This window comes from Dendroctonus ponderosae, unplaced genomic scaffold, assembly GCF_020466585.1.
Source record: "Dendroctonus ponderosae isolate FM_Combo_2020 unplaced genomic scaffold, Dpon_F_20191213v2 Dpon_F_20191213_3, whole genome shotgun sequence".
Classification (NCBI taxonomy): Eukaryota; Metazoa; Arthropoda; class Insecta; order Coleoptera; family Curculionidae; genus Dendroctonus; species Dendroctonus ponderosae.
In genome coordinates this window covers 5,020,210-5,042,433 of record NW_026018508.1, presented here as the reverse complement: position 1 = coordinate 5,042,433, position 22,224 = coordinate 5,020,210, and the positions used below count along the sequence as shown (strand labels likewise).

The 22,224-nt window shown below is 35.0% G+C and overlaps 2 protein-coding genes and 3 long non-coding RNA genes across 15 annotated transcripts in view; 3 read left to right on the top strand and 2 right to left on the bottom strand.

Annotated features, from left to right (window-relative positions):
• The window catches only part of LOC109540269 (zinc finger protein 883), a 35,180-nt gene extending 23,351 nt beyond the window's left edge, over positions 1-11,829 (bottom strand). For 2 of the 10 annotated variants that reach the window (XM_019908566.2, XM_019908564.2), the window contains exons 1-2: positions 5,225-5,316; positions 4,798-5,125 (exon numbers count right to left, since the gene is read on the bottom strand). Coding sequence is in view for 6 of the 10 variants with exons in the window: in XM_019908564.2 (XP_019764123.1) it covers positions 4,798-5,122 (325 nt within the window). In the remaining 4 variants the exon portion in view is untranslated. The other 8 variants (XM_019908573.2, XM_048664898.1, XM_019908565.2 and 5 more) reach the window with 8 other exon arrangements.
• On the top strand, positions 223-892 carry LOC125503860. The gene is made up of 2 exons (XR_007281113.1): positions 223-417; positions 530-892. It is a non-coding gene; the product is annotated as an uncharacterized LOC125503860 (long non-coding RNA).
• Positions 4,746-6,612, top strand: LOC109540277. Its single transcript, XR_002172176.2, has 3 exons — positions 4,746-4,830; positions 5,243-5,337; positions 6,248-6,612. It is a non-coding gene; the product is annotated as an uncharacterized LOC109540277 (long non-coding RNA).
• Positions 11,830-11,833: 4 nt separating the features above from the next.
• Positions 11,834-16,197, top strand: LOC109540276. The gene is made up of 2 exons (XR_002172175.2): positions 11,834-12,009; positions 15,327-16,197. It is a non-coding gene; the product is annotated as an uncharacterized LOC109540276 (long non-coding RNA).
• Positions 12,117-22,084, bottom strand: LOC125503859 (zinc finger protein 658-like). 2 transcript variants are annotated; one of them, XM_048664905.1, is made up of 6 exons: positions 21,756-22,084; positions 19,678-20,059; positions 17,721-18,011; positions 16,241-16,531; positions 14,384-14,656; positions 12,117-12,186 (listed from the first exon to the last, which is right to left on the bottom strand). In XM_048664905.1, the coding sequence occupies exons 1-5, from the start codon at positions 21,900-21,902 to the stop codon at positions 14,394-14,396; spliced, it is 1,374 nt and encodes a 457-aa protein (XP_048520862.1). In that variant the 5' UTR covers positions 21,903-22,084; the 3' UTR covers positions 12,117-12,186; positions 14,384-14,393. The 2 variants fall into 2 exon arrangements, with proteins under 2 accessions (XP_048520862.1, XP_048520863.1); XM_048664906.1 differs by lacking the exon at positions 12,117-12,186 and having other exon boundaries at positions 14,314-14,656.
• Positions 22,085-22,224: the final 140 nt, after the last annotated feature.

Genomic DNA, 22,224 nt, shown 5'->3' with positions numbered 1-22,224 from the left:
GCTTTCTGCGACCAATAATTTATTAAAACATGAGTTTTAGACCTTGTTGTGTGCCTATCAGTGCGATGATATTTGTTCTAAACGGTAAGCTTTCGCATTACAAGAATTATTTACATTTTGATTGCTGAAGGACGCCAACATGGTGCATGGTCTCATACATTTTTCGTATTTAAATTATGACACAATATTTTCAGGTGTTCATTGCCTAGAAGACTCGTATGTCTTGTTTTAAAGATTACTACATACATTATTCACTCTACATACTACATATATTTCGAAGGTTTCCAAGGTGCTGCTTCCATAGAGAATAGCTTCCTGGCAAAAGACGCTTGGTGCAACCCATAGTCAAACTGTGCGATATTCCTGGACCATCGCTTGAATATGTTCATGGCACATCAAATATCGCCACAGTTCCGAGTAAGTACTAATTGTAAGGAAGTGAGATGTAAATTTAGCAACCTATCAAGTACATATTATCCTACTAATAATATATAATTCTTCAATATAGTAACATATTTTTTCTTTTTAGGGGTAAGGAGACTTAATTTGAAAGCAGTAGGAGTTACACAGCAGAAGCATTTGTCGGCTCGCAACAAAATTTTGTATTAGGGCGTAAAGAATTTGGTACATCGCCAACAAGAAAACCTATATATGTAATTATGTTATCCATACACATACCTAAATATGTATCTGAATTAATAATTGAACTAAATTAATGAATTTGTTTTGCTACTTTGAATTAGGTAAATGTTTAATTTCTGAATTTTTCATTCATAACATGATTTTGCTTCTTGAGCAAATGTTTCTGGTTTCTATAACAAACACCTTTCACAATATAATGGTAATTGGCGTTTCGCCTATTTATTTACTGCAATAAAAATGTGTAAATGTTTATAGAGTTTTTATTAACATATTCAAGCACCTGTGGCTACGCCGAAATACTTCAATTGAAATTAGGAGTATGTTTATGTTCAATTTGATATATTACAAATATATCGAACTGAATATTAAGCATCTTTTAATCTCAATTGTAGTATTGGCTCGCCGACAATAGCAAATCCTGAATACATAGTAGTAAGGACGCAAACCCAGCAATGACCACTGAACATCCCGGAGGGGTGGGGGGTATTTTGGGCCAATGACGTTAGAGAGGGAAGCAGCTAATAGATGGCGACAGTGTCAGTAAAAACCTGGTTATCATTTTGTGCAAGGGAGTGGGCTATCTATAGTTGTCTTCATCTATGGATCTCATGGGAGAACTGAAACACGTCACAGTAAAATTGTTCAGTACCCCGTTGTAAAGCTTTTTCACATTTCCTAATAAAAAAATCGGTAATGTTACAAACTTGGGGTGGTTGTGTCGTTTCTGACCCTTCGAATTATTAGTTTTTTTTCTGGTTTTATCGTAAAGAACAGTTTAAATCCGCGCAAGACATTGACAGATCTCCAACCAATATAAACACTTTCGTACCATTGTATAAACGAATGCATGAGACACGGGCTTAAGCCGTCAACTTGAGTAGGCATCATAGGCCAAGCAATATAGATAAAAATAATAAAATGAAAGAGAATGAGGGATCGATCTACCTGATACGATAATTAGAACCGGAGAAAACTCGATAAAAACCGGAAAAATTTACGATTTCTTTAAAAAACTGAAAACTTTTTTTTTAAATTACTAGCTCAAATTTTGTACAAGGGTAGCTATTTATATATGTATACTTCATGCGTCCAAAAGCTGTACTCGGTTTGATTAATAGTTTTCGGACAATTTCGATTTCAAATTTTTTAGCAATTTTCCGCCGAGGGATGCTTGCGCCTGAGATTGTCCGATTGGAATTTAAAATATAAGAAAACGTAGTTTTTCGCGTTTTCTCCGGTTCTAATTATCCAATCAAATAGATCGACATCCCATTCTCTTCGTAATTCCATGCTCCACGATTCAACTATGGACACTATTAACATTGCTTCAATGGTGTCGATTTTACGAGCAAGACACTAAAAAATGAGATTTTTTGTTTGTAAAATAAGTTTTTAAAAAATTAATAAATTACATTTAGTGGTCCAAAACATACCGCAAATAAGGTACGGAGTGCCCTTCATGTGATGGTATGTGTGGTTTTCCAATAGGATTTATGTCATGGACAATCCCTCTATTGCTTGGCCTATCATTGAAGCCGAGCTTTTCGTTCCTTAAGCCAGGCTTAAACCGTGCAAACGATTTCTACAATTAAACTCGGCTTTCCGAAAAGACAGGCTTATTTATTAGAGGTGCAACGGGCCTTAGGGGCCTCAAAGTGCTGGTTTTTGCGACTGCCCTCAACGTATTGTTATTTATCTCAAATGTAACCTTTCTTTGGTCGGCAACTCTTTTCCAAATAATACTTAATGATTTCAAGGCTGGCACACAAACTTATTTATTAGCTACCTGGTTTAAGCTTTAAAGTTGATACAGCATTTCATTTTAGACCTCTGCTTCTAACACCAGACACTAAATACTTAGGTTCAAAATGTTCAGCACATATAAACTTGTTTTTCACTGCGATATCTCGAGGACCCGATAATAGAGACAAATTAACAGCTTTTAACCAAGTTTGTAGCCGAGCCGGTTCTCTGTGTGGATGAGGAAAACTGAAGAAGCTGTTAAATTTGGTTTTACAACCAGGCACTATAAACAATTTCTCTTCGGGGGTTTAAGTTTTCCCCTGAAATCAGCCATGCCATTAGATAAAAGAATACCAGATAAAAGATAAGACGAGAAACTACCCCGACGCCCTGTTTAGACACGCGCAAGTCGGTTTTGAGGTTACGTTAAGCAAAACAAACTTCTGTCTTCAGTTATGAAAACAAACGTTTTATTCGCGAATTCAAAAGGCCAAATTATAAGCTGCACTTCACGAGTAATATTTGACATTAATTTACTTTACATTTGAGCAAGGTTCCTAAATTATACAAGTTGCCCGGTAACTTTGGACCAGTGGGGGAGTGCGCGGGATTACGTCACAAGTTTGCCAGTTTAAATTATTGAACCCTTTAATATTGAATCAGTTGACATTTCTAGAGTTTGGTGCTTGTAGTTTTGGGTTTGTTCTCATGTTATAAAGGCCCACCGCGTTTTCATTGCGTAAGATTGCAATTAGTTGGCATTTTCTTTATAATAAGTTGGTTAGTTCGGTATCCAAAAGACTCTAGGGCGTCTGAAAATGGGAAACATGTGCGAAATCCAGAAAGTTTCACAAACCAGCCAACGAGCTGTAACAAAATACAAATTCAAAAAGCCAACTGGCTTTATGAGAAAGATATTTACCAAAACTTAATTCTAATTTGACCGGAACCAGCAAGGAAAAGTTTAAAGTTTGAAGTTAAAATTTTAATTCACATCTTAAAGTAAAAAATTGAAGTTAAACAAAAGGCTATCAATTAACAGTTTAAGGAAGTTGTGGGTTAGAAATTACCGAATTTCTGGCCCGCTTAATGGAGCATTCTTAGATCCTTAAGCGGCAAAGAATGGATGAAAAACGGGGATAAAATAGTCCACAATTCACCAAACAATAATTTTTTTCCCAAATAAGCGCGAAATACCAATTCGGTTAGTCAAATGGGACACTCTTAAATTCGAGAACCACCGAGCACTTGCAAAATAGTTCTTCTACAGTCAACAGTTCTGGCAAGACAAGGAACATATCTGCACACGAAACAACAAAAAATTTAATTCACGTTTGTATATAATCAAAAGTTAGAATCAGCCGGATTTTGTTCACATAAAGTATTACTTATTTACACCAACAAAATGGGGGTTCCCTGTAATATGGGGTTTCTCTGCCCTATACGCGCGCTTCCGCTGTGCACGCTTTTTTTTAGCAGAATGGAGTTCCCTCTAACTAGGGTTTCCCTGCACTACAATGTCTACCATGATATCAATAGGCGCCCACTTGTGCGGCTTCGTTCGACGGCGGACCGGCATGGGACACAGGCTTTATCCAATCGAGGCCCCCGTAAGACAGGCCGCAATTGAATTGTGACGGAGGAGGCGGTCGACTCACATTTACCTAACGCTTATTCTATTTAATGTTTTGTTAGTTACCTGACTTAAGGTTTAAAGTTGGTACAGCATTCCATGTTAGACCTCTGCTTCTAACACCAGACACTAAATACTCAGCTTCAAAATGTTCCGCACATATCGACTTGTTTTTCAATACTCTATCTGGAGGACCCGATAATAGACTCCGATTGTTAACAGCTTTTAACCAAGTTTGTAACAAGACCGGTTTCTTACTAGGATTAGGAAATGTGAAAAACCTGCTATATTTGGTTTTACAACCGGGCACTGAACACTTTTTCCTCGCGCGCTTAAGTTCTCCCATGAAATCAGCCATGACAATAGATAAAAGAATACCAGATACAAGAAACTACTCGCGACTCCTTGTTTTACACGCGTTAGTTGGTTTCGAGGTTAAGTTAATCAAAGCAAACTTCTGCTTCAAGCGAATTGAAAAGTCCTTAAAAAAATATAACCTTAACGAGTCATTTGACAATCATTTTGTTTACATGTTGTCATGGTCATTGTTTATATGCCACTTGATAACGAGTATTTGTTTACACCCCCATCGGTACATGAATTCGCGAATTCCACTACTAATGGGGGCGCTGCGAAACGTAAACAGATAATTTTAATCGAGTGACATTTGGTAAGAAAGCGATAAGAACACACCCGAACGCTTTGAATATAAATCTACCTTTATACCTTTTAAACTAGTTTTATATGGAAAACCTGAACGTGAAAAAAAAGTAACATACCTGTGTTTGGATTTGTCCGTGGATCATTTGCTGGTGAGATAAAAATGTTAGAAGTAGCTATAAAGCTTTTGGGAATAGCTTTTGTTAATAGCTTCTTCTTTTCGGGAGTTTGAAATTGAGATTCTATAAAATGCTCATTGCATACCGAATAACGCCTTCTAACACTAGCATGAGGTAATTTAAACAATGCTGGATTATTGACAACGTCCATCCACCGTTGAAACAGGATCGCACCGTGCGGAAACATGTGGAATCTCACATTTGGGTTCCCGTTATGATTTTTACACGATAAAAATGCACACTTTTTATAGTAAAGTCTAGGCATGATCTGAAACAATAGATAAATAAGTCAATGGTCTTTCCTTTGAGTTATCTATATTTTATGCAAAACGACACATCTTTAGTACCTAGAATTTTATTTTCTTACCGTTGTTCAATATTGCAGGTTAGTTTCCTTCCAAACTATAAAATATGAAACATATACAAGATCCACTGTATACAAGTACCATAGATAAAGACAAACCTGGAACGGACCATAGAGTAAGTAAAATAACTAATATTTTACTTTCTCTATAGAACGGACGCTATACACGATAAGTGAGACAAAATCAAAATGTAGGCAACCCTCTGTCCTGATGAGTGTATGTCTCTTTCTATCTCATTGACTTATACGGAGAGTTGCTGCAATATTTAGCAATTTTGGTTTTCTTTTAAACAATTACAGTATGATAATTAAGTTATTGCTGAAAATGTAACAAAATTGAACTCGCTGAAAGATTTCAGGTATAAAAAATCATAATTACAATTCTGAAGTGGAAAAATGTAGAAGCAAAAAAGTAAAAGCAAAATTAATACGCGAAAAATAGGCATAAAATACTTTAGTTATGTAGTGAAAAAATATACAGATTAACAAAAAAAATCATAAATAAAAAATGACGGTTTTTAATTAATTCGAATGAAAAAGACGTTAAGTTTGCATATATTTATATTCATTTCATTTTAATTTAAGTATTTAATTAACTAATTTTGTTCAGAACGCCATTGTAAAAATAAGCTTGGAAATGCCTACATGGGTATTCCACATGTATTTGTACCTATACCGTCTTTGCTAACAAATAAAAAAAACTTGTGTCGTCAATTCGAATGCTGTTGCGGAAAATATTTTCGGCATCGGCAAATATTTTTTACTTACAGCTTGAGCTTGAGTAGCAAACTACTCCACCTATTCTGACACGCCTCTAATCTCTAATCTCTGTCTACCGAACTAATTTTGTACGGTTCGTTCCATTGACTTGTCATGAGGGTGGAACGAGCCGTCACATGATCACAAAATTGTTTCATTTATCTATTGTTTCAAATCATGCCTAGACTTTATTATCAGAATTGTGCATTTTAATCATGCAAAAATCATAACGGGAATCCGAATGTGAGTTCCACATGTTTGTTCAAGGTACGATTATGTTTCAACACTAGATGGACGTTGTGAATAATCCAGCATTGTTTAAATTACCTCATGTGTTAGAAGGCGTTATTCGGTATGCAATGAGCAGTTTATAGAATCTCAATTTCGAAACTCCCGAAAAGAAGAAGCTGTTAACAAACAAAAAATGTTTATAACAATAAAAAACTTAACACACCTGCGCCAAAATTGTTTATTTTTTCATTTTTACATGCTTTTCAAATTTTAATTTTTACATGTTTAAATTTTTTATCAGTCATACGTGTGTTTGTCCTGTTTCTGTTTAATGTTAAAATCATTTATAGGCTGTCCTTATTTTCATTTGTATTTCTGTTCTAATAAATGCGTATATGATTTTTAGCGTGTTTTCATATTCGTGTTATTATACATGTTTATAATATCTAATTTGTGTTTCGTATTTCTATTATTATAAATATTGTAACGGAAATGGCCTGGGGTACTCACGTTTGAAATGGGGGATCGAAATTCATGGTATTTCAGTAAATGGGAGCCCCATTTGGACCCCATTTACTGTCAAATATGACACTGACAAGCGGGAAGTTTCGCACCTGTTCTGGAGATTTCGAGAACCATCTGGGTTACCTGGAGGAAATTATATAAGCGACGACGAGAACCACACAGAGAGGGAAGTGACAGGAGCGATCGTGTGCAGAAGAGGTTGAACCCCGTGAGTCGGAAGAGCGAGTTTTTCGTCGGTTCTTGTTATTGTTTGTGAAGTTGACGGTAATTTTGAAGTTAGTTTGTTCCTGTCCCGCATTTAAAGTTATACCGAGGTGAATGAAAGTTGGAAGCTGAAGAAAGAGTTCGATACCCGGCCATCCACGGTACAATATATTTATCATTTATGAGTGTGTTTTTTTGTATCTGCTATAATAAAAATGTTTATCATTGATGCTTTTCTTCTAATAACATCGGTGCATACCGGGTGTAACATTTAAATTGAGAGATTGCAATGTATTGAATAATAAGCAGTCTTCGAAAACATGTTTAGTATCGTATTATTACGCGGGGGAAATACATTGATGACAAAATTAGGTTCCTTATTATTCGAGATATTGAGATGTCTCAAGTTAAATGTTACACCCGGTATACAAACATCCCATTTTCCTTCTAGATCAGTATCAAGTTTGTGTTTGTCAGCGTTATATGATATTAAATTTGATTTGTAAATTGTTGATCAACAATGATAGGGCGTACAGAAGACCTAAAAATTAGGCCACTACTTCAAATAAAAAAAATCCTATCTGGCTTCCTTATGGAATTATGGGTCTTCAAAGGGACAATTTTCCAAATTACAGCTCGTGAAACTTAATTATTAAATAGATATGAGTAAGTAGAAATCTGAGGGCGCGATGTCTGTTGAGTATGATGGGTGGGGTTAAAAAAAAGGGTAAAACATCCTAACCGAGCTCCAAAAACTTTTGTCGAACTGTCAAAGACACATGAGGCAGCGCATTGTAGTGAGGAAATATGAGGCACTTCCGATTCGCTAATTCTGGACGGTTTTGCTTGGTTTTGTTGTTGTCGATCCAATTGCGAAACTCGCAATTGGATCGACAACCCGACCATGCCAAAAAAGTATTCGTACATTTATAGTTGGGGGGCTAAATGTATTTCACATAGTTTCGGCACGACTCGTTATGACCCGATCCAAAATGTGAGTTGAAAAACATTTAATGCGCCGCCACGGTAATTAGTGATTAATTGAGTAATTGGAATTGGAAATAAAATCCTTACGAGTTGTGCATCTTAACCACGACAGGTCACTACGTTAAAAATTGTGAGCATCTAGTGCTGATGTTTGTTTCAAATGTAAAGTTATTAAGGAACGTTTCAAGCAACCTTTTCAACAAACCCCATTTCCAACAGCAACAGTCAATTTATTAAGTCAGGCTTTTCTCAGAATCTGACCTTTCACTGAATAATGCTAGTTTGTATTTACTTACTAATAGTTAATGGAGCATTTTCAACCAAACTATCAGGTTTAGCTGGTGCTACATTTGCAATAGAGCTTTCCCTAGAGGTACACTCATTTCCAATAAATCTATTTGGAACTGCGTGACGAACAAGTCTCCAATCTCTCGAATTTGTATAATAATTTTGAGAAAAGTGATTGTTGCATAACCGGTAATTATGTAGTGTAATACCCGAAAATTTCATTCCCAATGCATCCTGCCAAATCTTTGATCTACAAAAATTAACAAGGGAATTAGAGCCTATAAAATTACCATACATTTCAGTGCGTAACAGTGAGAAGGAACGTACTTTTTCAGATTAACCGGAAAACGGTGCAATCTTTTAACATCATCGTTATCTAATCCACAAATAAGGCACTTCATTTTTGCGAACTTTTTTGTCTGGGTATTAAACAGAGAACACCGGTAAATCTATAGCACACTCTCACTACCAACTCAGATCACATTACAAACCACAAACTAGGAACTTAAACCCCTAATGAGAGTAAGAATATAGTCAAATTTATATTCAGAAATCGAAAACCGATTAAGTGAGGTTAACGATTGTAGTAAACAATAGATTTTTCTTCTTCCTCTTTCTTGCTATTGGCTCTACCAGCTAGAGTATGTTGCCAGCTGGTTACGAAAGAGGTCCAGTAATCCGTAAAACCGGATTTTCGCCCTCGTATCGAACATTTTCTGTTCGAATAAAAAACATAACACGAATCATAAGTTATAAATAAGAATTGTCAAAAATAAATAGTATCAACTTCATATTTTAAATCTTATGTCAATGTCATTGAAGCTGTCACGTTTTAACGTTTGTAATTTTTTCAAAAGCGTACTTTTGCAAGCATGTACAAGGTGAAACAAGGAGTGTTAAAAATTGAAGCGCTGCTTTCACGGTATAGTGTTTGTATAAGTAGCATATTTGCATGAAATTTGCGCTTTTTAAAAAATAGTGTTTTGCTTGTGGCAATATCAACGAGGGCAGAAAAATAGACCATTAGACGACTTTGAGTCTAAAGCCCGTGTCCCATGCATCCGTTTGTACGATGATACGAACGGGTTTCTATTGGTTGAAGCTCTGTCAGTTCGTACGACGACGGTCGAATTGACAGTTCTCCAACCAATAGAAACACTTTCATATCATGCTACTATCATATAAACGGATGCATGGGACACATGTTGCCTTGGGAACTCTCACTTAAAAACTTAACCGAGAACGACTGATTTCATAGTCGCCAGAGGCGCTACAGACGATAAAGAGCTACAGATCAAACTATGAAATAACCCACTGCAGGGAAATATTCTGTGGATGAATGCGATAACGCAAGTCAAATGTCAAATAAATCTTCCCCATTGTTGTTTGTGGGTTTGTCATGGACAAGATGTCTGTCGATGTTGAGTATTCGCTATCATCCAAAAAAAAGCCTATGTCGATTTTATTCATTTCTGACGATATAATCTGAGATAAGTTGTATGATTTCGTGCCTCATGCTTCCTGCACATACTAGATTGTGATATGTTTCCCCATGTTCTCCAATACGTAATTTGTGAATATTTTGTTGGGTAAATCGAAATATGCTTATTATTCAGGTGTCATTTTCATCAAGAAACAAATAAATGGAAAACAGGATATTTTTCTCATTAGAGCTAGTTCATAGCATCGGGTTGCTCACCGCTGAAACCGGTACTTAATACCTCTGTATTATGTAGAATTACAGATTAATATTTAAACAGAAACCTCTGTTCAAAATGAATAATGATATTTTCATATTTTCAGATTATCTTTTTCCTTATCTGTTTTCATAAATCGTCGATAATCTGCGAAGATGGTAGCTGTTTATTGGTGTCTTGAAGGCTGTTATAAAATGCACTGCTTCCTATCACAAAAGGCGTATGTTTTAAAGTTATTCCTAAAAATGCGCCAAAGATTTTTTTATCTGTAAAAAGTATTTATATAAACAATAAACAACAAGTAATATATATATTTATATGTATTTTTATGTAGTTGTGTCATTTATCCCTATTATCAGCTGCCCCTTGCGACACAATTAAAAATAAGCAAGTATAGTGGGGTCATAATACAGGTTTGTTTGAATTTTTTAATTCTCAGCCACCAGGGCGCGCCACACTTTCTACAAGAGTAAGAGTCATTTCTATATAAGCCTTGTTCTATGAACATAACCGCAATCAATAATGAGGATTCAAATACGTTCGAAAATTATGCAAAAACTTTATTGCAGTGGATCATAGGCCAAATTTTCTGTCGAATCATTGATAGTTAGTTCTTAAAACAAGATTTAACGGTATACAACACAATCGCAGTTTCAACGATAAATGCCGGTTCGTTTGGACACGAGTTTTTAAAGTTTGAATAGGTTTTTTTCGCTGAATGTGGTTTATTTTAAGTGTACTTTAAGGGAAAATTAAAAAGAACGCCGAAATTCGCCAGACATAAAGTACATGATCAGCAGAACCATTTTATTTATTAGTTAGTAAGATTAACTTCGAAAGCGGCATGAAATATGTTATATTTCTGTAATATATCATAAAATGCTTACCTGAACGGCGCTCAGGCAGATTAAGTGTAGGGATTGCATTAACTTTAAGTCCTCTTAGAGTTCCCGGAACAAAACACTCAGGAGCAAAATGACTATCACACACATAAAATTTACTGTATATCTTTTCAATAGATAATCGTTGAAAATTTGGAGGCTTAATACTTTTAAGCCATTCTTTAAAAATGTCTGGTTTGTTTCTTGGAAATCGATGGCGTCTACTATGTTTATCTTCACAGTTTGAAACACAACACTTGTTCAATCTGCGTTCGGGCACAACACGTTCCATTATCGCGAATTATAATAAATAATTTGAAAAGAAAATAGGTAGTTGAATATTGACAATGCAATAGAAATACAAGCACAATGTTTATTCTTCTGACGTCTAGTCTTTGCTTATAACCTTTATAACCTATAAACCTCCAAAAAAGCCCGTCTTGCTCAAAATCGAAGTATAAATAAAAATGATAATAGTTAATTGTAGTCAGCACTTTTACATTACACATCACTTTGTACAAATTCATTATATCACAGATTATGAAGCTAGAAGAATATAATATCTTACCTGCGAGATGTAACGATGGTACAGCATTGTACTTCAAATTTGTGCGATTATTTACCATGACAAACTTGGACTCTTCGGTAAAATGTATGCCGCATACTCTAAACTTATGTCGCTGATGACTTTCGCTCACATCAATTAAATCATTTCTATTCAGGACCTGGCACCACTTTTGTCTTACCTGCAAAACACAAGTTTTATAGTAAAAGGTGCATGTTTGAAATAAATAGTCAAAAGCACCCACATGCTTTAATGTTTAGGCAAAAAGCATTAGTTATACCAGAGAATACATTTGTACACAACATACCTCAGGATCCCTAGGCAAACAATGCAATTTCACTTCTGTAGAAGTGTTGCCACAACCAGCAATGGAACATCTAAACGGCATTTTGCAAAAGAATTTGAATAGAACGTGCCCGTATCACAAACACTATTCACTATTGGCTCGCATGCACCGTCGACAGTTTTCACCTTAACCCTAGAACTCCAACGTACGTAAAATTTACGTGTATTTTTTAATACAACCCTGACTACTTCGTTAATGTTTACATTCACGTGGTACGCCCCCGGCAGTGCTCTCCAGTAGAAGGCTTCAAACTCGTCTTTATATATGGCTTCAAGTGCCTGAAGAAGAAAATGACGTGCCCGCTAGTAAGTGATAATAGTGTTAGAGAGTGCTATGTTACCAGCAAGTTTATAAAAGTATACACGTAAATTTTAAGGTCTTAAGGTCCTTTCGAACAGAAAAAAGACGGTTTCTCTGCACTCCTTTGTTTTTTTTAAATTACTTTTGCACATAAACACACTGCAAACAACTCCACCCGGCATCTAAAACAAAAACATTTTAAATTACTTGTCAATTTCTGACTTTAGTTACCAATATTTTAATTATGCTCTTGCGTAAGGGAGTTCCGAAAAAACCACGAAAATCGCTGGAGGATGACGACATAGGAGATAATGCCGTATGATGGTCAGCGCGTTGGCACAGTTGGTTGTTTCGTTACCGAAAGGACTTTTGAAACCGGAAAACATGTGCGAAATCCAAAAGGTTTCACGAAAACAGCCAACGAGCTGTAAAAAAATACAAATTCAAAAAGCCAACGGACTTTATGAGACAAAAATTTAACAAAACTTAATGCTAAATACAAGTCCTTAAATTGTTTGTCACAAAAGTCGTTAATTGAACGGCCTCACACCTTCCGTTCGCGTCTGTCCCCGGTCAGGATCACCAGACAACCTGTACAATTTAGGAATCTTGGGACAGCTAGAAATCTGGATCGTACGATCGTCTAAAATCTCTGACCAATAGAAACTAGGGCTCGGAATCAAACTCGAATAATTCGAGTATTCGAATATTCAAAAAGCGAATAACTATGTGTAGTGATAACTCGAATATTCGAATATGCGAATATTCGAATACTCGAATAATCGAATTCTCGAATACACCAACATTATCAAACTCACAAGGTGCAAATATCTTTATATGGACTTTGTATACCTTTATAAAATAAATGATCCATATTTTACAAGCATTTCAACAAATACCCATATATTTACAGGCAAATTAAAATAATCATATTTACTCTCCTGCAAATGAATATAAAATTACGTGTCTGAGTTCTGGTGAATCTTGCACGGTGATACATTAAATGTGCCGACAAAGGCACTTTTTTATCCGTTGCGGCTAGTTGCCAAAAATTACATGAGATAACGATTTTTCTTCTTGGAAAACGGTGAACGGAAAACGAACACTCGAATATTTAACGAATATTCGAATATTCGTTAGATATTCGAGTAATTTTACTATTCGAATAAACCACTAAACGAATATTCGAATATTAGATTTTTAAAAATTCCGAGCCCTAATAAAAACACTTTTGTACCATCGTATAAACGGATGCATGGGACACGGGCTTAACGAGCATTATTTGAAATTCACACGTCCAGTACATTACACAAATGAAAGATCATTGTAATATACTTAATTGGCTAGACGAATAAAAAAAACAAAAGATTATTTTTCCTTCCCAAAAAAAATATTTACGGGCTTACTGGAGATTTTGTCGTTAAACAAACCAAATCGTGCACATGATAAGCAGACAAGGTTCAGTTGGCTAATTGAAATAATTCCTGATATGAAATTAGAAATATTCTATGTATTTTGTTTTAACGCACAAAAGGCTGCTGAATTTATGATCATCCCTTTACATACAAAGACTTACAATTAATGGCTGTGTTTGGTTGAAAATTTTATCGAAGTGTTCATACATGAATACTTTGTCAGTATAAACCTGCAAGTGTATACAGGGTGTCCCGAAAAATGTGGGCATGGGTTCATGCGATAGAGTGTGAAAGTATCATGATTAGTTCCTATAGAAAAAAACTTTTAAAGTAGGTACTTGATATAATTCGATTAATTTTTAATATGATAGATACTAGTTAAGAAAGTTGCCTGAAAGTTGGTATATGAACGCATGTCAACATTTTCCCGGACAGCCTGTATATACAGGGTGATTCAAAATTGGCGTCATTCCTCTGGCACTGTTATAGGAGTACAGAAAAAATTGTAAAATAAATTAATTGTTATTATAAATTATTGTTTATTATAAACACCCATATTCGAGGTTATGAGAACAGGTTGACATTTCGTCAACAAATCTTGTTGAATTTAACTTTTATCCTTGTCTATCTTATTGTCAGTCTGTATAATTCCATGGTTACCGGAGTTTTAAATAATTACGAAGCCACAGGTATTTGCGCATTCTTAATTAGGCAGATTAGCTTGAAAAACATTGCTGCCGTATTTCTGATATAGTTTTTGGCAAATTTCTCAGTTTTTAATAACAATTAATTTATTTTACAATTTTTTCTGTACTCCTATAACAGCGCCAGAGGAATGACGCCAATTTTGAATCAACGTGTATATAGTGTTATATATAACATTCGTCTCTGAAATAGTGTTCCTAAACCCCAAATATATTAAGAAAAATAATACTATCTACATATACATATATTTTAGAATTACCACTCATATTTCACAATCGGGCATGTGTAACGAGATGTTCTTTTAAACTTTGGAAATCACTGAAACCAGTCTCGCATGTATTACATGCGTAAGTGTTGTCGCCGTTGTGACTTTGCATATGAATAACAAAGTTTGTCTCGTGTCGAAATGCTTTTTCACATATGTCGCACACAAATGGCTTGGCTCTGTCGGTATGCGATCGCATATGTAATTGTAGTGCTCTATGTGTTGCAAATACGTCTGAGCACTTTCCACAATGCAACATATGTTTTTCTGAAAGTATTGAAAGGTACCTGTTAGATAGAATGCTCATAAACATGTAATTTTTGTTATAAAGTAGTTTAATCTTGGCAAAATATGTACTATACACGCCGATACCAAATTTTTAATTTCAAACATTCGGATTCCAAAACTTTCAAATTGAAAAGCGTCAGTTCATACATAATATAGCGTCCAAAAGCGCGACAACCAGCATCGCAAAGCGAAAACTCGTTGATCGCAAGAGCAAATACAATTTTCTTTCAGTATCAAGTTCAGGGGAATAAGCGACACTTATGGTAAGGGCGGTATGTTAAGTCGATCTTTTATGATGCGCCGGCCTCTCCACGTTCGCTGGAGGCAATTTTCGTTGCTCAGCCGATCGGTTGGGCGTCTGATGCACACGCATTTTAATGTTGTTGGGCGATGCGGTGGGAATTTGTCGGAGATGAGTGTAGGCATCATACGAACGATCGCCAAAGTTATTTTGTGAGCGAAAGTTCTCAACTTCTCGTGCTTTTTATATTATTTTTGTTTTAAATATATAGATAACGATCTCGATATATTGTACAGTGTTAATCGGGATAATTCAGACAGAATTATATTTGAACATGCCACAAAGGTTCGTAAAGAAAACAGCAAGATTTGTGATATGCAATTCAAATAATAATTGTGTTATTTTCAGGTATATTCGATATGGAAAATACCTAAGAGAAAATTACTGAAGCCGATTTCATAAATCGCTTTCGTTTCTCACAGGAAATTGTGCAAAATGTTTTGTTGACATTAACCACTCACCAAGAACAGAACAAATCACAAATCGAGGCCTTGATACAGGCGTAAGATTTAAGAAGTGAAACCATTTTAAGTCGAAAATAAAGCTGTCTGGTGTGGAAATAGCGTGCGTAGAATTACAGTCTTACAATATAATTCGTTTAAAACCTCCATTAATAAATTAAATATTCAAATGGATACACTAAGAATTGCACAAAGAAGGATCGAACGAGTATGCTGGAAATACGACTGCGAGATAGAAAAAGTAAGAAGTAAAAGTAATTGACACTGCTCAACAGGTGGCAAGACTGAAGGTGAAATGGGAGGGACATCTCATGAGAACGGAGGACAATAGATGGTCTAGGAAAGTGACCGAATGGCGACCAAGAGGATGCAGAAGACACCCCGGAAGACTAGGTGGAAGGCGATATCCAGAAAGTAGGGGGAGTGAAATGGAGGAGTAGAACAGCTGAGAGAACCGGATGAATGGAATGTCCATGGATTGTCCGAGACACGTTGAGAATGATGATGATAAATCAAATTGATCTTTGTACATTCACACATAAAGCAACAAGTATTTACGTAATGTTAATGAGAAAAACGCCACTTAGATGTGCGATCAAATACATTCTTGTGCAATTTCCGACTGCCGATAGGTCAGTTTTATGTGAGAATTATTGTACTATACAGTATCGCATTTTTTGCCATAAAGCTAGCTTGCCATAAGCATAAGATGACAAACCCAAAGTGTACTCTAATAAACGAATATGCATTACTAAAAACTGGAATACCATTTAAGACAAATCAGTAGAGTAAAAAACTTACTGTTGTGTGTATTGTTGATGTGCATAGCCAGTCGTTCCTTGCTAATATAGGACTTGCCACAAACAGAGCAGATGTGATTTTTGGGTCCATGCGATCTAAAATGATCGTTCAGCACGTCTTCAGATTGCAGCACTTTACTGCATACATTACACTGGTAGCCACCCTCTACCATCGTTACAGAAGGTCGATGAGGGTCATCTTGAATTGGCTGGTTTGGTACGCTTGTCGGTTCAAATAATTCAGTAGTGTGTGACATTTCGTGTTGCCGGAGAGTTTCTTTGGAAGTGTAAACTGCAAAGAATGTTTGTTCGAAGTTTGATTACTGTGCTTTTTTAATAAAAAAAAACATTTGCTCATTATTTTATCAATGTGCTCAACATTCACTGATAACCCAAACTAAAAATTATATAGGTACAGTATTCCCCAATATACGCTTATACAAGTTATTCTTCATAAAAAGTTCTAAAATCAGGGTCTAAAATCAAAAATGCATAGATGAGCAGGAAATTGTTTTTCGTTTGACCGCATCAAAAATATTCATAAGAAAACGATGACTCGTGTGTGGACTTTGTGGATGAAAACGAATATAAACTTAGCTCGATCTACCCTAAAAAGCATATATTTACATCTTTTGATTATTAAAAACGCGATTCTACTAAATGCAATAACAATTTTGTAATGTACATTCGATTTAAATATGAGATCTTTTTTGAAATAATTAGACATATTCTGTTTTACGTTAGGTACTTTTTCTGATGAGAATTTTTGATCCGCGAAAAACCTGCTTTATTTTTTAGCCTAATTCATGCTCATTATGGTGTATATGAATATACTTTTTGAATGATTAGAAAACCCTCCAAAACATTTAACCAGCTCTAGTATTAACATGTGGCAGCAGCGCAAACATCAAGTAAACAAATGATTGGCTGCTTCTGATCGATTTCGTACATTATATAACGCGGTTCGAACAAACTTGCGTTCAAACACAAAACCGTACAGTGGTTGATTGCAGTGATGCCAAATTGTTAGATAACAGATGATAAATTAGCTTTAACGAACAGAAACTGAATGTTCTATACAAAATCACTAATTTTGCATTCACAATGCCTTGTTCTTGACTGATTCAACTTCAGCAGTCACATAAGATTTGTAAACGACGAAAGCAATTTGATTTTGTTAACCGTTCCCCAGAGCATGGCTAAGTTCTTCCACCCTGATCTGATTTTTCATATTAAACGATATATTTCAATTCATAATTACGACTTGGAAAATATTTTTTATTTCTCCATTAGTTCTAAGAGAGCTGGATAGACAGCTTACCAATCTTTGAAATAAGAATTTATTGATCAGCATTTCTAAGCAGCGACCATAATTCAGTTGGAAAGCAAATAAAACCAAATCTTGGAAGCACATATCAGTAAACATTCGAACATTTGAACAAATATGCCTGCAATTATATCTAATTGAAACGAGAACTTACCTGTATCGCAGTATATACATTGATAAGATTTTTGGAGTTCAATATGGCGAATCGAGTGTTTTTCCAACAAAGCCTTAAAAGTAAAACACTTGCCACAAATGTTACAGTTATACGGCTTCTCGCCCGTATGAACTCTTATGTGAGCTACTAGTTGCTGAATTCGCTGAAATCGGATGCCACAACGTTCGCACGAAAACTTAAAATATTTTCTATGTTTGGCCTGCTTGTGATCCTGGATTTCTTGGCGACTGTTAAAAGTAGCCGTACAGATGTTACACGTAAAAGAGAAACCTAAATGAATAAAAACATTATTTAATATAAATAAATCTTAAAATAGTCAAAACTGAAGTTTTTATATGCACCGGGAAATGTTTTCTCAAGTATTACAAAGTCGCTTAGCAAATTATACAGGGTGAGATGTTTCGATATCTTGCGCCGGAATTATAGAAGCTGCAGCAGACGCAAATATCATTAAATGATCAATTAATTGCAGCTTCCAACATTCTACTTCAAGTCAATTTTATTGACAAGAAACTTATAATTCAAAGCATACATTAATGTCTTATTTTAATCGAATACATTCAATACATTAACTTCGAATTTTAACAACCTATTCAAAGGACTTCTTCTTACAACGCCTTCATTAAGATGATGCTTTTCAATTATAGTATTTATCCATAAACTGTGGTATTTACACCTTTTCGGAGATAATCTTTTTTTGCAATAAAAGTAGAAAGACATAATTATCAAAGATGTATAAATATTAATAAAATTTGCGATTATTTGTTACTATGGCTATGTTTTACGTTTCATGTGATGATTATTTCAAGATTGGATTGTGAGATGGTTCTTATTGAAAAAACAAGTTTTTGTCATACGCCAAAAAGTAACTTTTCAATTTAGTATGTTGTAGACAAAAATTCCATAAATGGATTGCGACGCACTTCCAGTGCGCCTTCTGCGCACTTAGCGGGTATTACGACCACATTTGAGATGCCTTGACGGCGCATTAAATTTGTAGTTACTGAAAATTGATGAACATTTAAAGACTTGCATGGACCAGACAAAGACTTGTATGGTTTGGTTCTTGTTTTTGCACATAGTCTTGCTCTCGCTTTTGATCTTGAAAGTTATGTCTTGGCCTTGCAAGTCTTGCTTTTAAATAATCTGGAAAATTGAACTAAATAAATTTAATAATAAAAGTTCAGCCCAGTAAAAAACAACCAATACAAAACTGCTATTTGAATTCCGATATTCTAATCAGTTTTCGAAAAGTCAAAAACAAAAATTATGTTGCTTATTTCAAAATGATTGATTTTTTTTGGCTCAAAAAAGTTGATTTCACTTAATGTTTGTTTTCTGAAGAAAATAATCATTTAACAGCATTCCTATGAATGGCAATTAGATGCTTTTTTTAAATCACACGTGTTCCAACTTTTCATACATACTCTATGATTTCTCCATCTATCTAAAAAGATACTCTGTAAATTTGTCTGCTTTTGAAACCATCGTTTGATACACAAAATACATTGCTACTATAGTGAACAATGAAGAGAAGTATTATATTTTTCATTTATACACCCAGGTTTTAAAACCAAACGCACATAGGACATAAATAATTTTCCTAGAACTTAGTTTTTATTGAAGAAAGCTGTCTGCCAGCTGTTTATTAAACTTAATGTGATACCGATAATTTAAGAAAAAAGTAATAGACCAATCAAATATTATCATATCATAATCATCGAAATTTGAAGTCTTGAGACTCTCCCAAGCCTCTTCAAAAGTCTTATTCTTGTTCTTAGCCTTGCTTTTTAACAGAACCAAAACCAGTCCCGCTAATCACTACCAGAAGAAAACTCAAAACTACAAATGTTTGCTTTAGATGCGCGTATTCGTACCTGCTGCAGCCTCCACTCAACGAACACTACTCACCCCGTATACGTATATAAAACACTACCTTTGGTTCCTTCTTTTGCAATTAATTTGTCTTCACATAATTGAAATTTTTGATCAGCCTGTATTTTCGTAATGTCACTTTTAATAGACTCGATTTCCTGCAAAATATCTGAGTCGTCGTTTAGAAGTGTTTCATCTGCCGCTTCATCCATATCGTCTTCATTAATCGTACGGTTGGCGTTCAGTTGATTATATTCAGACTCAACCTGAGTGTCTTCGGTCATAGACTCGTCATGACTTTGGCTGTTTTTCTGTTCCCGCAAACATATTTTCTTCAGAAGCCATTCGGAATTTTTACTTTTGTGCAGAAAGTGGTAGGTTTGGTACATTTGCCGAATACACCCACTGCACATTGTTGTAGGAAAGCGATCAGGCACGTCTAACTGAGAGAAAAACATTAATGATGTTACATAAACAACGAAAAACAATAGCGGAATTTCCCTGAAGGCGTTACTGGGGCTTACGAAAGAAATGTTTTCAAAAAATACACATTTGTTTCTCAAATATGTTATATTAGCGCTTGGACTTTGCAAATTAATCAATATTTGAAAGCAGTTCATGAATAATTTGGCAAAACTATCATTGGCACGTTACAGCGAATTCGTGATTAGTTTTCTAATGGTGCTTTTCATAACTCAAAATCTATAACAATGTCGACGAACACGCATGAAGTTTTGTAATTTCTGTAAAGTCTTAAAAACGCTAAACCACGACAGACCCAAAAAATGTTGGTATGATGTTAGCAAAGCAAAACAAGCAAACAAGACAGTGAAAGTGGCCACAACTGAACATCTGTTTACTGGAGACTCATCAGTACTCATCAGCAACGGTTAAGATCGTGTTTAGTTTGGTAGAAACAATCGCTAACACTAGGGATGCAAAGCTATTGGGGCGACATTTATATCGGTCTAACAACTTATTTTAGCAAATGTTGTTTAAACATCAGGCCGTGCATCAGATCGATTGTACTACATATAAAAAACAAGGCTTTCCGGTTTTGTACATRTGAACCTTGAACTTGCAAGCTTTACAACTTACAGAAATGCAAAATATTCGCGATGCATGTAAGAGATCATTGCTCTCAACGGATTAAAGCCACAAAATAACAAATTCCATTAGTAAAATGATGGTTTGTATACAGCGTGTCTGTTGTTCGAGCCAGACCAACGGTATCTCGGAAAGCATACGAGATACAAGGTCGCTTAAATTGGGGCAAACTTGAGCATTTTTCAGCTTTGTGAAATGCCGTTACAAGACCTGGAAAATTCTRACTACTTCTGAATATATTTGAAAAAAACCGACATATAGTATACAAAAAATTATTTTTTCAATTAGGCTCAGAAAAAAATAAAATCATCTTCAAATTTTGKTTTTTTYAACACCTTCAGAACTGGTCARAATTTTCCGAGCTTACAAAACAAAACAAAAAATACCAAAGCCCGGAAAACATTCCTAAATGTAAAACAAAAAATGTGCAACTTTGCCCCAAGTTAAGCCACCTCTTATCTCTTATGGTTTTAGAGATTCCAAGAGTGAGGCTGGTCAAGCAGGCACCCTGTATATTTTACTTGTTTCATAACAAGCAACATGTAAATTGATGTCAAATTTCTAACAAAGTTTATTGCGAATATTTCAGGTTTTTTCGAGAAATATTTTTCATTTGTACTCCATAAATACCTCTAAAGGAATGACGCCAATTTTGATCCAGCGTATTGTAAAATTGATTACATACAGGTTATTTTTATGTTGTTTAAGATATATTTAGTTTCATTTTAGATTTAAGTAAATAACTGTGGTAGTTTGATTGTGATTTACTCGTTTTTATAAGAAAATTTTCTTGTAATACGAATTGGGGACATGTGCAGTTTGTTGCATTAATTTTAATTTTAATGTAGTGGTTCTGCCATAAAAACCACTCGTTTCTGACGAAATTAAATTACGTAATAACATTTAGATTTTCTAAAGCTTTTCATGAGACAAATAAGTACATATACTTGAGTAACGGAGTCCAGTACATCATACAAATTAATAATCTGTACTGAAATTACCCAGATTTTTGAACAATTTCAAGCTACTTACATCCAAAGACGTATAACTAAGTATTATTTCCTTTAATTGTATGCCTTCCCAATTCACATCCTCAATTGAAAACAGTTCTGTATGCATAAGGCAAGTGCGGCAAATTAACCCGAAGGATTTGGATGTCAACACTTCGTATTTATCCATGTTATTAGCTCTTGCAGACTGTGAGTTCAGTAAACCTTTCCAAATGTTATATATTTGCTGTATACAGAAGTAATGCTGTAGATTAAAACTTGTTTAACCCAAAATTAAACAACTATAACCAAACCGCATACAAGCCACTTGACGTTTGCTACACACAAACCACAAAACACCTCTAACAAAAACTCCCAATCTGTCTGAATTTTCTCAATAAAACGCATATGGCAACATAGGAAAGCTTATTTTGAATAATTTAATTGCGTATTATTAAGTAAATTTGAAGCCGCGCTATGTAAAGTTACATAAAGAGTAAACATTATTTTCA

What these genes read in the sequence shown, in the direction of transcription:
- LOC125503859 (XM_048664905.1), bottom strand. Translation starts at nt 21,902, where the DNA reads ATGGATAAATACGAAGTGTTGACATCCAAATCCTTCGGGTTAATTTGC. An exon ending in TGCAAAAGAAGGAACCAAAG is followed by an intron (nt 18,012 to 19,677) that starts GTAGTGTTTTAT and finishes TTATTCATTTAG; the next exon opens with GTTTCTCTTTTACGTGTAAC. An exon ending in ATGTATATACTGCGATACAG is followed by an intron (nt 16,532 to 17,720) that starts GTAAGTTCTCGT and finishes CATTCTTTGCAG; the next exon opens with TTTACACTTCCAAAGAAACT.